Here is a 16,662-nt window from a genome sequence, read left to right as displayed (position 1 = left end):
GGTCAGCATGTGTTGAGACAGCAGAGGACTGTAGTGTCTTATCTTCGTTAACGGTACTCCTCTGTCTCTCTGGAGGCATGCGGGGAGCAGAGGGCAACTGCAGTCTGATGTGGGGCATCTGTTCCCACATTTGTTAACTTTCACCTGGTGTGAGTGTGTGTGTGTGTGTGTGTGTGTGTGTGTGTGTGTGTGTGTGTGTGTGTGTGTGTGTGTGTGTGTGTGTGTGTGTGTGTGTGTGTGTGTGTGTGTGTGTGTGTGTGTGTATGAGAGAGAGAGAGAGAGAGACAGACAAAGAGTGTTAGAAGAGCGTAAAGGAATATGCATGTGTGTGCGCTGTGATCGGTGTGATAGGTGCGGTCAGTCGAGTGGAACGGCAAGATGTTGTTGCAATAGAGGGCAAGTGCCGACTTGTCATTGGTCTGTGTTAATGCTGACCCGGGGCTGTGGCTGCACTCACCTCATTGACCGCAAGATGGCCGCCAGGCGAGTCTGCAGGTGCTGCTGGAGACACATCTCTTTCCTCTTCTTCTCTCTCTTTGTATCTATATCTCCCTCCACCATCTATTCTACATCCCAGTCAGAATACCAAGCAGCCCCTCTGCTACTCTCCCCGTCTTCCCATATTCACTCAGCCCTGTCCTCTTGTGCACAGTGCATATACAGTATGTACACCGCTCCTAACTGCTTTCCATACTATAATCTCAGTGGGGACATTACATGCATAATCTACTCTATAATAAGACTCTAGTTGGCCCTGGATGCCTGGTTAAGATGGGCAGGGAGATGTGTTAATTAGACTCATTTACTGCACTAGCCAGTAAAAAGCGGGACCCTTCACAGACGACCTGCTTCTCCTTGAGAAGAACCACAGAGTTGCTAATATAAATTTCACATGGCAAACCACTGAGGATGTAGAGGTGAGCTCTGGTAGTACCAGTGGACATCTTGAAGTTGAGAGCAGCGCTGGTAAATGTATTGGGAATAGGAATTATTGACTGGAGCGGCGTGGTATGGAAATAGTGTCTCTGGCGTGCCATCATCGAGACAGAAAGCTTATAGTACCCTGATTTATGACTGCTGTGGAGAATTGAGTGCTTCATAAAGATTTGCCGCTGACTGAGATGGAGTAATCAGTGAAGTGATCTGACTTTGGCGCATTACAATTCCAACGAGTTGTAAAGTCAGTTACAATGCCTCGACTTTGTCTGTCGGACAATGTGTGTGGAAGGAGTTACAGCCTTACTCTGGCCCTCTGTCAAGGTCATATGGATTAGAAATGATTGGGTTTCCAATACTCTACTGGGGAGTTCTGCATGATGAATCATCACTCCATTCCAAATCGACACCAATTAAGAAGGGTTTGTTTATTCCGCTGTGGGACATGCTGTGGATGTTCGCTTGGAACGCACATTTTCACCCCCTTTCTTTTCATAGGCAACACTGTGGCATTTGCAGGGATTAGTATAATGTGTGTTTGTGTGTGCACGTGCTACCTCATGCACTGGGTTCATATTTGTTTCAGGCCTGCGGATTCACACTTTGTTTGCACACTCGTGCGTGTCTGTGTTGTCGTGTGTGGACATGTGGGCACATGCGTGTTCGCAGTCATGTCACTCAGTGTTTACTGTGTAGCCTTGCTCTGTTTGTGCCAGTAGCTTCATGTCTGTAAGGCATGCTATATGAAAAGTAAGGCTGTGGAGCCCAGTGCCGGAGCCAGTGAATTCATTTGCATTCATTCCACTGCCTGTCTCTCCTCAGAGCCCATTCTAATTACCAGCAGCTCAGGTCTGCTACTACACTGCTCATACTCTCTCTCTCTCAGTGGAAAAATGGGTTGCTGGTGGTGCATTCCTGTGGCTTTGATAACACTCTCTCTTTAGCCTGCCAGGAATCTCTTCCTGTTGGTTTGTTTGCTGTCAAGCTCAGGCATTTTCTCCTGTTTTAGTGTCAGAGTCCGAGGAAATATAGTGTATGCATGTGTGTGCAAGCGAAACTCTTCCTCCGTACTCCCTGTGTGTGCTTGTTGTGATTGTTTTGGGGTTGTGGGAGATGCGGTGTGCACTCATATGTCGGAGGGAGAAAGCGAAGAGGAAGGAGCGAGAGAATCGTGAGGCTTGTAAAAGATGAATGTGCCCACTAATCACCGTAATGGCCGCTGTGGCGTTTCACCTCCTGAGTCTCAAACACCTTGTCACGCCCTCTTCCTGGTGATGCAAATTTCCACTACAGCCAATAACTCACATGATGTCACACCACAACTGAGCATGCTCCCAAAGCTGTGTCAGACTCTCATATACATTTACTTATGCATGCATGCACACACATGGACATGTGTCATGCACCATACGCACACATACACACACACCTGCACAGCTCCATGGCAGTGGTGGTAATGACCGGGCACCCTGCAGCAGTGACAAGGTCAGGAAGGATCAGGACACTGCTGCGCTCTCAGGAGAGATGAGCTGAGCTCAGCTAGCTTCTATTCCACTATAGGCTACATTCAGCCAAGCCTGCACTGGCCTCATTTTGCCTCTTCCTGCAAAACAGCCAAAATTCATTAAGATCAAAAAAAAGTTTGGTCGGCCAGCTCGTGTGCGAAACATCCGCTGATTAATTAAGTTTTAAACAGATCATTTAAATAGCACAGGAGCATGTTCTCCTGAAAATGTAATGTGAGCGCAGGCCCCTGCAGTGAAGTGTTTGAGTGATGGTAAGCTTCTCGCTGTAGAGCTGGGGAGCTGCACTCAGGAGGTTTTGTGACTTCTCCAGGGAATTGCTACTTTCAGAATCACCTGCAGCCTAAACATGATTGTGGAGTTGCTTCGCAGTTGTTGTTGGGGATGGGGGTACAAACAAGCAATTACACAAATATGCACACACGTACACACCTCCGCATACATCCGTCTGCACTTAGTTTCCACGCACATTGAGTGAGTCTCCTGGTATGAAAACGCCAGATGATGCATGGCTGCTAATTATCAGACGCCGTATGAAAATCGACTGGGTTCCGTATGCGAGGGAAAAGCTCTTAGAGCACTCGGTTTCTTCATTTGTATTTTCTTGCTTTAATTGGACAACATGATTGTGTCACTTTGTTGAATGGAAATCCCGTTGTCTATCCCCGTCTCTGGAGATGAATCAATGGCTGATTTTATTCTAATTGCTGTCTCAGAGCCCACTGTCATCAACGTAATTATCAGTGTTTCTGCCGCCATCAATGCTGTTTTCATCATCGTTGTTATCACTGTTATTACTGATGTTATCGCCATTATCTTTGCTATTTCCATCACCAGCAGCGCCGTTATCAGAAACGTCATCTTCAACATCATCATCGTCGCCATGATCATGAACAATATTAGTCCCCGCTGTCATATGTTCACTGTTGTTATTATCAATAATACCATCCTTCATGCCAGCACCATCAGCACACAACCAATGAGGGGAGTCATATTGGAACTTATAATGTCTGATGAGATAATGCGTTATCTCTGGTCAGGAGCTGCGTTAAGACAAAGACAAATTATCACAGAGAGTCAGATGGTCAGCAGGGGCAGGATCCCATTTCATTATCACAAAAAAGAAGAACAAAACCAGTTAGTTCTAATTTCAGTTGTCTGACCTTTTTATGAGGTTAATTATTTATTTCATTGAAGCACAGCAGTGGAATAAACTTTGCGGCAATTTAATGCAAGTCAATTAAGAAGCGAGATAGATGAAAAGCTATCCTGGGGGAAATTATTAATCTTTTATTTTTAGAGTGGGGTGGTTGATGTGGTATTTTTGCTGGGCCTGGTCGTGTTAAATGTTCTCAAAAACGGTCACATTCCTCTGTTAGACAGGTTAGATATTGTTGAGGTCAGGCTCTATGGATTTTATATGGCTTCCCTGTAATAAGTGAAATTAAGTCTGTGCTAGAGTGCTGGGCACAATAATGAAGAAAAAGGGAAAAGGAGGAAGGGGGGCGGGGGTGAGCAAACACAAGGAGTGAAGAAGAGGAAAGAACCTGCTGAAATATTAGGCTTTGATATTATTGGTGCTTGTGTTTTTATGGTCTGGTTCACATCAAATGTGCTGGTTTATTTTTTTATTAAAGAAACTATACATTATGTGTCCTGCCTCCACACGTGACTGTAGGAAAATTAGTGCTGTGGGGGGCTCAAAACTTGTATTTAATAAAAAAAATTAAATAAATAAAAACAAGCCCCAACATTATTCATTGCTTTTGTTTTACCCTCCACTTTGACTGGCAACACTATGCTTTAAACATCTCAAAGCAATATACCTATTGCAAATATAAGAAAACGGTAAAAAAGAAAAAGAAATGCAGCCACGCTTTACTATTAAATAGTGCAACGGTAAAACAGAACATTTATTAGAGGTACTGAATGAGTACACATAATTGATTTTGATGGGAAAAAATAATGTTCTGATACAAAGACCGAACTGTTGTCCAAATGGCCAAAGAGCACCCCTTTTAACCACATCTTAGTGATGTGACTATTTTAATTTTAAAGATACAACAAAGATCAAATAAAATATTTTTCTGTGATGAGAAAGGATTAAAAGAACCTCAATGCTCTCACCCCCCCCAAAAAAAACATCAGGCCAGACTCTGTTTCCTTCCTGAATTATAATTTATTTTGCAACATTTTGAACTGTAGCTTTATAGATGTTCTCTGCCCATCACACACATTGTAGAGGTAGCGCTGAACATCTGTCAGGCTTGTCGAGACAGAAAGTAGAACATTTTAATGAGCATGACGAGCCTTCGTGAACAAGATTATTTTGCACACGTTATTCATTTTTCATTTAAACAGTTTTATACCCACTTGATAATATCCCTTCCAAATGAGAATTGCGCCATCATGACAGCTAACTCATTACACGCCGCGACCATTACTCTGTGTACGGCATGTGTGCTTGTGTCATATTTTACTGTGTTCTCCTCTCATCTCATTAATAGGACTTGGCATTAAATGCCAAAATTATCATAAATACTTAATTCCTGTGCTATTTAAGGTCCATCTCACCTACAGTAATGCATTTTTAATACCTGGCCCAAATACCTGTTACCTGTTACATTTCCCAGTAAATCCCCCCAGATCTCCCTTCTGCTAGCAATAAAACACTTTTCCTAATATCTCACTTATGTAACCAAAAGCTTGTGATTCCAGGAAAATGTATCATAAGCTACATTTCCAAAAGTGTCTTTTCTAGAGGGCTAAGTCCCAGAAGAACCCCAGGGCAGGGGATGTTCTCCACTGTCACGACTGTCATCTCGAGCTGTAGGGGCCCCTCCCTTGGCCTCTATCTCCTCCCCACAGACTTGATTTGATGTTTTTGAACTCCTGGCTGGCACGCCAAATATTCCACGGCCCCGGTCCTACATTGCCAAGCCTATTTAGGTTACATTTACTATTTAACTCAACATCACAGCTTGTGTGTTTGATGTGACTTTGTGTGATCGAGTGAGAAGTGTTTTGCTGCCATTTATGCATTTGTGTGAGAGGAGAGGAATGAGTCAGTTTGCGGATCTTTGGGAGAGGAGACCCAAAGCTGCCTTAGCTAAGCCTTCTAAAGCACCATCTGGCAGCCGAGGCCCCTGTGTCACCCTACTCACCAAGATTACATTCTCCCCTGGCCCTCTATCCTTGTCCTCTCTCTGCTCCTGGACACTTTTTCCGTAGCAGATGAGGCTGTAGCGACTGTATATAACTCAGGTTTTCTGGAAGGCGTTTGAGACTTGAGAGGCAGACATAATTTGGATTTGTTATTTTGGTTTCAATACAATTGAGAGCTATTTGGGCTGAAAATAATTTCTCATTAAACTCCTTCTTATTGCAAGCAATATTTGGAATGTTTTTCAAGACCCCAAAAGTACGTCTGACTAAAGTTTGGAGGGTTCAGACTTAACACAAAAGCCTGCTGCTTCTGCTGTTTGTCAATTTTTGCTTTAAATGTCTTCCTAATTAGAGAGAACTTAGTTGGCACACGTCCTTTGTTATTGTTGGCTTGAGTACAGTATACTGCTATAAAGTAGCCAATACATAGAAAACATAAAAGTTTTCTAAATGGTGTCACTTATTTGAACGTATATGCAAAGTCAATATTTCTGTATCATATTTGCAGACTGCCATGCTCCAATGTATTCCTTTGTGATGCAAAACAGCTAAGAGTGATGGCCCACATCCAAATGAGCACAACATCATGTAACACACATTGGTGAGAAACAACTTTACATACAACAATATTGATAACATTATTATCTTAACAAGTTGCATTTTTAGATGTAGAACTGACCAACAGAGTGTGAAATAAAAATAGCTCCATGGTAACATTAAAATTCTGCTAACATATTCATTTCAAATATGCAGTATCATCACTTTGAAAAGAGCTGTTTTGCATTATGAGTACTTTTATTTTAATTCTTTGTATATGTATTACTGATAACACTTCAATGTACATTTATTTAAGTAATATTTCGAATGCAGGACTCAATGGAGTATTTTAGTTAACAGTTTAGTTGAGTTAAGGTTTTAAAGTATTTCTCTAACACTGTTAGTGTTTGGAGCTGGTTTTTAGCTTGGAGCTAGTCTGCTGATGTGTTATGATTCAGTATCAACCTTTGCTGGCAAGAGCACAGTGTGAAGAGTATTCACAAATAAGCTTTGGCAGGAATGCTCACAATTTCCAAATGCCTTGTGTTGTCCTCAAGACATTTAAGTCTGAATCAAGTCTGAAATCAACAAAGTCTAAAGCTGATTCAGCGCCTCAAGCACGACTTGGGTACAAGTTGCCAACTTGAGTTCCCAGCCCTGGGAATGCACTGCATGTAAAAAAATACAACTGCTAAAAACATCTATCTCCACTATCTGGAAAAAAAACAACAGGGAAAGCAAGGGATTTCTGTCTGGACTCAGAGGACTCCCAGTTACTGATGAATCAGATAGAATGCTAAAACTGAAGGAGTGCTTTAAAGCTCCTGGTGCATTACAATGGCACACTATGCGGCAGTGCTCTAAAAATGTTCTGTCAGTTTTCCCTAAGCGTGTCATGTTTAATACTCAGAGGTGGATCAGACAAAAATAACTTCCATTTTCCACATCCATTAGTTTAGACTAAACAGCACCTCCAGGTAATGACATGGATACATTTCCTGTCATTTTACCAGGCCTATCGTCACTTTACAGAGCTCATCCAGATGAGCAGTGGAAATCATCAAGTGATTTCAAGTGGTGATGGTGAAGCAGGTTGTGTATGCAATACAATACTTTATAGTTTCAGAAGAAAACAAAAATCTTAAGGTTCATATACAGAATGCAGTATAGAAATGATCGTAAAAATACATCCGAAACATTCACAAGTTGCACACACAGTTTCAGCTGTTATTCAGCCTCAATACGTTAAGATCCAATTTTATTGTGTGTGTGTATGAATTCTGCATCAATGCTAAAAAAAAAAAAACAGTTGCCAACACTAACAGTGAAACCCCCCTCCGTGATCCAGGGAAAACCATGACATTAATATGTGATTTGAGTAATGGCACGTTATGACAAATGAAGAGATTGTTTTCTTTGTATGGGTATGCAGAGAATGCAGAAAACCATTTTATTACATGCTTTGTAAATGGGATAAAGACAATTCAGCCATGTTAGAAGATCAATAACCAGTGATGCATCTTGGAGGATGAAAAACTTGTCATTTCTTCAAAGAGTGTTTTGACAGCTTTCACAAAGTTATTGTGTAAATACTGATGTCAAATATGCAGATTTATACCTATAAATATACACACACACAGGAAGGAGGAAATGTCATCATGACTGCCACTACAACAATCTTCAAAACGACATTTTCAGCTGGGCAGATGGTATTGTGGAACTATTATGAGGAAATGTTTATAGGCCATTTACAGAACTGCTTCCGTCCTGCCATGGCGTTCTTGCATATCTGCCACAGTATATGTTTTGGAAATTGGAAATTTTAACAACTGAGAGTCATAAAACCTGACGTGCAGTGTCTTGTGTCAGTCAACATTGGTGGATGTGACATGCCGTACTCGCTCACATATCTGTGCAAAAGACAGCAGTGGTTTTGAGATCAAAGCAACAATATGATGTCAGTGCATGTGGACAGATTGACAATAAAGCATTCTGTTACTGTTTTTTCTACAATATTTGGAGGAAATGTTGTCTTGTTTTAAACATAACAGGAGTTTAACTACGTATTCCAGCGCAATGCCGGTCTTAATGCTAGCCATAGAAACTGAAACAAGATTATTACATTTTTCACTTTTCTCAGTTTTCATCTGGCAAGAGTCCTAAAATCTGTTCCTGTGTTATCTGTGCATTACTTAGACTTGAAAAGGGAAGTCTGTGGTAATCTCCCAGGTGGGCTTCATTTCTACATACTAAATTATTGCTAACATTTTGGCAGCAAATAGAATTGAGGGCCAAGAATGTCCGTCCACTAGATTCTGGTAAACCGAAGCCTCTGGTTTGAGGCTAATGTTATATTCATTGTCAATACAGCTGGACAGAGTTGGTCTTTCGGGATGAGGGATTTGCCTTGTTTCTGGAACCATGCTGTAACCATAAAGCGTGAGCTGCTCCCCTAAACAGTGATAGCTAATGTCCCAGTTGATGCACACTCATGAATACAGCCTGACACACACACATGGAAGGATGCACACCGGCTTCATCTGCAGCCACACACACACACATGCACGCATTAAGCAAGCATATGCACACACATTGCATTAGGCAAAACTGTAATTAGTCTTTGCTCAGTTTTAGAAGACAGACTGAAAGGCGAGAGAAAGCAGCAGGGAGGAAGCGATGGGAAGAGGGATACTGATAGTGAAAGAGAATGATAAATGATAGATTGAGAGGGCTGTAGCTAGACCCTGAGGTTACCAATGTGAGGGAGTTACAGCTGGCTAGCTCATTCCGTCGAGCTACAGATCTCATAATAAACATCACATGGGTAGTTTGGGCTGGCGGGTGCAGATTAAGCCAGAGCTGTTAGCTCTTTAAAGACTGCTCAGTGTTGCAGCCAGCCAAGAACCTATTTATAGGGCGGCTGGAAGTGCATTGAAGCAGGTAGGTAGGGAAGGCGCTGGACAGGGACAGTTTCAAGCTGATTTATGTCCTTCAATCAGTGTAATAACAATAAACTGTCAACTAACACGCCACTTTTATTTGTAATTTATGGTGCTGCGCTCCTAATAAACCTATGTTTATTTCTCCCCTGTCCCTCTCTCCCTCCTCCTCCCCTGATTTTTCTCTGTGTCTCTGCGCAGAGCTGCCCAGCAGTCCAGGTGGCCAGTTCACGTTTCGCCCGCTGCCCCCGCCTCCGCCGCCACCTCACGCCTGCACTTGTGCCCGCCCGGCGCCCTACACTCAAGTGAGCCTGCAGAGGAAGACCATGCCAACCCGGTGCCAGGCCAGTCAGGGCAGCCAGGGGGCAGACACCAGCTCCAGCACAGACCAGGCCCAGCTTCACAACAGCTGGGTGCTCAACAGCAACATTCCCCTAGAGACCAGGTATGAGAATGCACCAAATAAATGCATCCTTTTAAAAGGATGCAGTGTGGGTTTTACATTTTTTTTTTTTTTTTTTTTTTAATTTTTTTTTTTTAAGAAAAACAAGTCAACAAAAAGAGTTAAGATGATCTCAAGAATTTGGAGCAAATGGAGAGCTTTGCTCCAAAAAGCTCTCAGTCCAAAACGGTGGATGTCATTTTGTAATACAACTCTTCAAATGAAAATATCCTCAAGGCAAACCACCCCCCTTCAGCATAATGTCACTTGATTAAAGACATTTCTTTAATCTCACAAATGAGGATCATTAGATTAAAGAAAATTCTTTCATCAGGACGGAGACTTGGCAGACTTTCACAATTTCTTAGAAAACTCTGAGTGGAATGATTAAGCTTGAATGTTGGACTAAAGGATTTGTTAGGATGGACATGTTTTGTACGTGTTTAGAGGAGTAAGTGGAACACTGTGCAGGCCTCTGGGGTATTATTACAGGACTTTGCAAACCATCAAAGTCATAACGAATGTCGCCTTTTTTTTTTTTTTTTAGAGTCTTTTCATTCCCTATCCATCTACCGCAGAAAGATTTACCAAGGGACCTGGTGTATCTGACTTGAAACTATCCAAACTAAAAGTGCATTTCAGTATCAAGTAGAAATCCTCTTTTCAGGAACACATTGTGATTTCACTTCCAATTTTAGTACCTGAGAAATTTTTCCGAGCGCCCGGGGACGATGCCGCTGGAATTTCGTCCCATCAAACAGAATTAAGCATTTGCTTGCAGCATAAGTAATAATTGATCAGAGAATTATTTAGGAGATCCTCATTTGTGAGGCTGCCTTCGAGAAGAAGCAGCAAGGTGCAAAAGAATATGTTTGCATGTGTAATGAGAGCGTGGTGCAGCAACTGAATTCTGGTATTATGAGTGAGGATGAGATTGGCAGGCTGCCACGTCAGAAGAACAGGTTTTAATAAGTTATGCATTAGGCCATAATTAGATCTTACCTCATTTAAAGGAAAGGAAGAATAAAATTAGATTCAGTGACAATTTAAATTAATCATTGGCCAGACATGAGTATCGATGTGAAAGACTTGTCAGGAGTGTATTGTAATTACATTACTTATCAGTCTGAGTGTGCTTTAAATGAAAATCCACTATAAACAAAAAAATGTCTGCGTTCCAAATCAGTCAAACATTATTTGCCAAGTATAAAAAACTTTCTACCACAGAGAGATGTAATTATAAAACACAATTTCCGCAATGGCTCAGTATATTGGATGGTGCCTTTTTGTAGTAATACATTTTTGTATTTGGGACTTTATAGTCAAATAAGTTTCATTTGATAGTGCACTATTAGTTCTGAACCATAAAATGTAATCATATTCATAGTCAATAGAATAGTGTCCCTTCATAACATAATTCAGATATTATTGGCTCTGTTCTATCTAGCTTTTGAGACAAAAAAAGGGCTACGTCTTCAGCACTTAACTGTTTTGGGTTGGATTTAATATTCCAGCACACTCCTCTCTCTCCTTTTTCTCAGATACGCTGCTAATCTAATGATTTCATATTTTTTTGCTCCTACCCCGGCAGAGCTATCAGCTCAATCTCAGGCGCCAGATTAAAGATTTATCAAGTATTTACAAACTTGACATGGCGGCTTATGCCAACAGAATTACAAGTGATGCTATGACCTTAAAATAAATTGCACAAAAATGGATAATATCTCTTGTTGTCAAGTACACTTCCATTTTCCTCGATGCGCATTTGATGAATCAGTATTGAAATGTATTGACGTTGCGTCAGCAGAGATTAAGATTGTTTGAAGTGTGCATAGATTTTCTTTTCAGCTGCACATCCGTTATGTTTCTGGAGAGGCCAGCTTGTGTAAGTGGAGGGATGCAGATATGGATATTCAATATATCTGACTGGATCTCACACTGGGTGTGTTAAGAGGCATAACAAATGTTGGGACTGTAATAAATTGACTGGTGCCTGGCCTTCTGTCCTTCCTCTTATCACTAAGACATGAGACGACTTGAATCACGCATGTGCACCCACGCTGTGAAATCAGCTACACACCATACATCTGCATTTACCTGTGAACAAAGGCCTCGCCTACGCACACACACGCACGCGCGCGCGCACACGCACACACACACACACACACACACACACACACACACACACACACACACACACACACACACACACACACACACACACACACACACACTGAGCCATTCGCACTAATTCAGATAGAGACAGCCCCTGGGCCTAAACTCCGACCTCCTGGAGATCGGGAACTCTCATTTTCTTCCTGTCTCGAGGGAAATCTGCCCTCCGATATGAATTCAGAGCTTCCTGGGCGTCGCCCTTAGATATTGTCTGAAAAGATCAAAGGCAGGGAGTCAGGATGAACAGTGAAGCATTTTTAAAAGCACCACACAAGAAGAATAGAGTTCCACACGCGTTGACAAATGCAATTTCTTCGGCGGGATTCTGATCCCTTTTGCTCTGATCCACCTTCAGCCGAGCAATAAAAGCACGACGGAGGAATCGACCTGTGCACTGGCCTCAGAAATGTGAAAATGCTGTGTTTGACGTCTTTTTGTGTATATGTTTTTTTTTTTTTTTTGTGGCGGTCTTTGAATGAAGCCATGTTTCCCTTCTTGTGCGTGTGTGCGTGTTACCTGAGTTTGTCTCTGGCCTTTCCAGAGTTGAACTACCATTGACCCTTAGGTGTGTGGTCGCTCCGTGTGCAGCCTCCCGTGTCCCCCATCTGACTCGCAGCCTTCAGCAGACGCTGAATGGGTGGATGGAGAGAGGAAAAGAGACAGACAGTGAGGGATGGATGTCATCTGTCCCAGGCACAGGGACTCATTATAGACCCGCAGAGAGCGAAACACACAAAATAGAAATAGACTGAAGATGGGAAAAGACAGAATTTTAATGGAATAATGAAATTAAAACACAGAAAGAGCGAGATCAAGTTTTGTAATACTCTGAAAGGCCCTTCTCCTTATTCTTCACTGTTTTTATTGCATATCATTTTATTTTTAAATTGTGCTTTAAATATTCAAATGCAAATTATATTTTAAGGCTTTTTCTTGTAATTTGCATGAAACAAGTGCTATGAGGAGCTTTACTCTGACATGCATCATGATATCAAAACTCACCTTTGAAAAATGATCTCACCCTGCTTGTACTCTTATTCTTAAATACAAATATGGGACTAAAAGATGCGAGAAGATGGATGTTGTTCTGCCGTGTAGACTTTGAGGGCAAACGGACGAGGTCTGGTGTCCAGTGATACTGTCAGTCTGCTGTCTGGCCCCACTTTAATGGCCTGTCCTCTGAGGGCCCTTCAGAGACCTGTGTCCTACCAGCAGCCTCTGACCTCACACCTCTCACTGCACGGACTGAATAACACTCTGGCGAGCTGCACGTACGTCCCAGCGTGTCACACTCACAGCCAGCATTAACCCCTGGAGAGCAGGCGGTAACCTGGGGCAATCGTGCTGTTGCTGAATTCCAGCAGCTCAGAGATATATAGTTTCTTGATAATGTTTTTGTTTAGAAAAATGCTCACACACTGCAGAGAATAAAGCAATGAGTCATACTTGTTTTCGGCTTCTGATATTTTCTCCAGTGTAGCCCTGCCATGTTTCCCACCACCAGCCGTCTTTGTTCATTTTTGATGGAAGTCAAAATGTCCAGAACAAGCTGGAACAGCTTATAATTGCCTGCTCAGATCCACTTTTCCAAATTGCGTTATTTCCTAAGCCCCCACACTTCTGCTTCTTCATCTGACACCATCCAACCTTCGCCCTCCATTATCCAAACACAATATAGATGAAATGCTACCTAGATTAATTGCCCTCCAGCCTAGTTCCCTATCATCATCTGCCATCTAACGCACTCTTTTTCATAATGAAAATTAAGCTCATCTTCATTTAACTAATACGGCCCTATAACTTAAGTAGTCACTTTGATGAGTCAGAGAAGTAATAGGTAAGTCATTGATCCTCGGCCGCCAGGGCTGTTTCAGTCTCTTTCATATCGAGGCTGCTCTGCATTACAGTTGCAGCTCGTAATTTTGCACCAGAGAGGTACTTGGTCAAATTTGGGCTTTTTGTCTGATAAAAGATACAAACTGGATAAGAGATTACACTTTAATATTCTCTGGCTTACACTATATCCATAATGTGTTCTGGGTATATTACCGTGGTTTCTAGCATGCATTGTGTTTTTAATGTTTAGTGGTTACAGTGTGTTAACTTTGAAAAATGTCTGTGTTTTACTTTTGTCACATATATTGCTCACTTCCCAGAATTTATTGTGGAACATAATATAAATTGCAAGCAGAATCCCAGCGCTTAGGGACTTTCCCTCGACTACTTTTCTTCCTTGATTTCAGCTTCCTGTATTAATTATTGATGATACATTACTTGCAAGTTTAAGACACCACTTAGATTAAAAGCACACAAATGCATGCAGCCAAACGTGTACAATATTAACAGTTTAACTGGAAAACATACTTGTAGAGAATACTAAGAGCATATTGGACAGGTGAGGTTTGATGGGACTGGGTCTTCATGCAGTGGTAAAATAGAGCAGTGTCTCCTGTGTGTGATATCTGAAACCTGAGCCTGCCCGTACTCATCATTTAAAAAATAGCAGGAGAGGGGTTTCTTCTAAAATCTCCCGCCTTCAGGGCTCTTTAAATGAGTTTCAGTCAGGCGTACTTCAGAGTGAAACTGAATTCCACTGAGTGCAGATTTGCATAAATAGAATCAGAATAAGATACTAGAAACCTGAGAAAAAATGATGTCTGTGCTCAGCTAATTGGCAAAGCATTGAACCACTGTCCTAGATAGGCCTGCACATAACTGTGATTGTTTCTAACTTCATACCATAATCTACTTTAGCAAGACGCAGACGGTGGTCCCAGCGGTGGCAGGTAGTTTGTGGAACACAGAATGCGGAACGGGCTCCTTCCTCATAAGATTAGGACAGCAATTAATCGACAGTTTCCTAAATACCTTCCTCCAACAGCAAATGTCCAATCATAGCTTAATTCAACTGCAGATAGGCCCGGCAGGGATTTCAACCTTTTTCCACATGCCACACTGATGTGTGCACTGTGCTGTGGTAAGAGGAATATTATTTTCTTATTTAAAAAAAAAAAAAAAAAATTGTAGCCTTACCAAACCCAATGTGACAAATTAAAACAAGACATTAGAAGAAATATGAAATGACTAAATAGAGCGATTCATCAGTTACAATCATTTGCATGTCTGGCAAACTAGTTTGCTACCTACAGGGGGCACAGACAATACCCACCACGGGACACATTATCAGATAAATAACTATTTGTTTGTGAGATCACATGTTAAAAAAAAAAAAAAAAAAAACTCCCACTCACGACAAGAACATTCTGTCAGTTTATTATAGGGTAAGAGCTCTGTCCTGTTCAGCACCTTGTCTTATTTTGATCATTAGTGTCATGCTGCCTATTACCTATATTCACTTTTATTCATTGAACCGTTACTGTTTCTCCTTCCCACCCTTCCATGTGAAACATGTATTTTATCCGTAGGAAACATGTGGTTTTAGAACAATTTCATGGTGCAATGTGTGAAGCCTTGTAGATTCCCATGTGAAAACATTTCCACATATTCCCCCTTGTTATCATATGATGCAACATGTGGTAAACATGTGTCATACATGAAATCACATGTGCCATGTGGAAAACATGGGGAACTCATGCATTTTTTTTCTGTAAGGGTCAGCTACATACACTTCAAGAGCTGCTTAACAGATTTTCATTGCTGCCTGCACAATGATAATAAAGATCTAATTACCTCTTTATTGAATTTGGGGACGTTTACACTCCAGCAGCACCTCATCTGAACCTTTTGTGTTATAACATTAAAAGTGAAATTAAAATTTTGAACTACTAAACTAAACAGAAGTAGGCTCGACAGCTCGACATGCAATACAAATAAATGTCTGTCTGAAGTCCTTAAAAAGAATATTCATTTGTAAACCTCCCACCCTTGTCATTATGAATTGCACATGAGCCATGTGAGAGATTGACAGGGATAGCAACAGTAATTTAGGAGGGCGGAGGTTAGCGACAAGTAAATTACAGGTTGGACTGAAATTTCTATTTTGTGTTTCTCCCACAGACACTTTCTGTTCAAGCAGGGGTCTGGTTCATCGGCTCTGCTGTCAGGAGCGGGGCAGGGATACCCCTTGACCTCTGGGACTGTGTACTCACCTCCACCCCGGCCCCTCCCCCGCAGCAGCGTGACCAGACCACTGTTTACCTTCAACAAGCCTCACCGCTGCTGCAACTGGAAGTGTACAGCCCTCTCCGCGTCACTTCTCACTCTCACCTTGGCCCTGCTGCTCACATATGTCATTGGTGAGTTGACACACCAACAAACAAAGCATGTCAATTTTGTCTTGTGGAACTTCACAAGAGGGTTTGTTTTTGTTTGTTCTGATTTAGTTAAAAAAAATTCAACACTTTCAAAATGGATAACTAGAGGAACTAGGAAAGTGGAAGGCTTGTCAAGAGACTGCCTAATTAATTAAAAAAAGAATCAATAAAAACAACAGAAACAAACTCTAGCAGGGAACTTTACACATACAGACTTGCAGGTATCAACAAGTGGAAAAAAAGAAGAAGAAAGGAACAAAAAGAAAAGCAAAGAAAAAGGGAGATCGATTTGTGACCCTCTGTAGGATTTTCTAAATTGTAAAATAGCTGTCCTGGACCAAAGCACACAACACCTATTTTGTGACAAATACACAGTGTTTTTCTGTGTCACACACAATCACTCACACTCACACACACACACACACACACACACACACACACACACACACACACACACACACACACACACACACACACACACACACACACACACACACACACAATCACGTTATTACATTTCTATTATCATCACCCATGGTGTTTTTATGTATTAATCACTCCAGCGTTATCTTATCTCTCGAGGTTATTGCCTGCACTTTTTGATTGTTTATTGATTTTGTTGATGTTTGGTTATTTAATTCAATTTAATATGTCATTTGTTTCAAGGTGAG

At 41.6% G+C, this 16,662-nt stretch overlaps 1 protein-coding gene across 1 annotated transcript in view; it reads left to right on the top strand.

Annotated features, from left to right (window-relative positions):
* Positions 1-16,662, top strand: part of tenm1 (teneurin transmembrane protein 1) — a 171,487-nt gene that overhangs the window by 45,407 nt on the left and 109,418 nt on the right. The window contains exons 4-5 of the mRNA XM_069696829.1: positions 9,302-9,545; positions 15,735-15,973. Of these exons, the coding sequence (XP_069552930.1) occupies positions 9,302-9,545; positions 15,735-15,973 (483 nt within the window). The remainder of the gene's footprint in view (positions 1-9,301; positions 9,546-15,734; positions 15,974-16,662) is intronic.

Source organism: Brachyistius frenatus, unplaced genomic scaffold (assembly GCF_029030835.1).
Source record: "Brachyistius frenatus isolate BFR_SWC_R1_liver_20210118 unplaced genomic scaffold, ASM2903083v1 Contig_22, whole genome shotgun sequence".
In the NCBI taxonomy this organism is placed as follows: Eukaryota; Metazoa; Chordata; class Actinopteri; family Embiotocidae; genus Brachyistius; species Brachyistius frenatus.
Note: the sequence above shows the minus strand (reverse complement) of the source record. Positions and strands in the feature narration are given on the sequence as shown.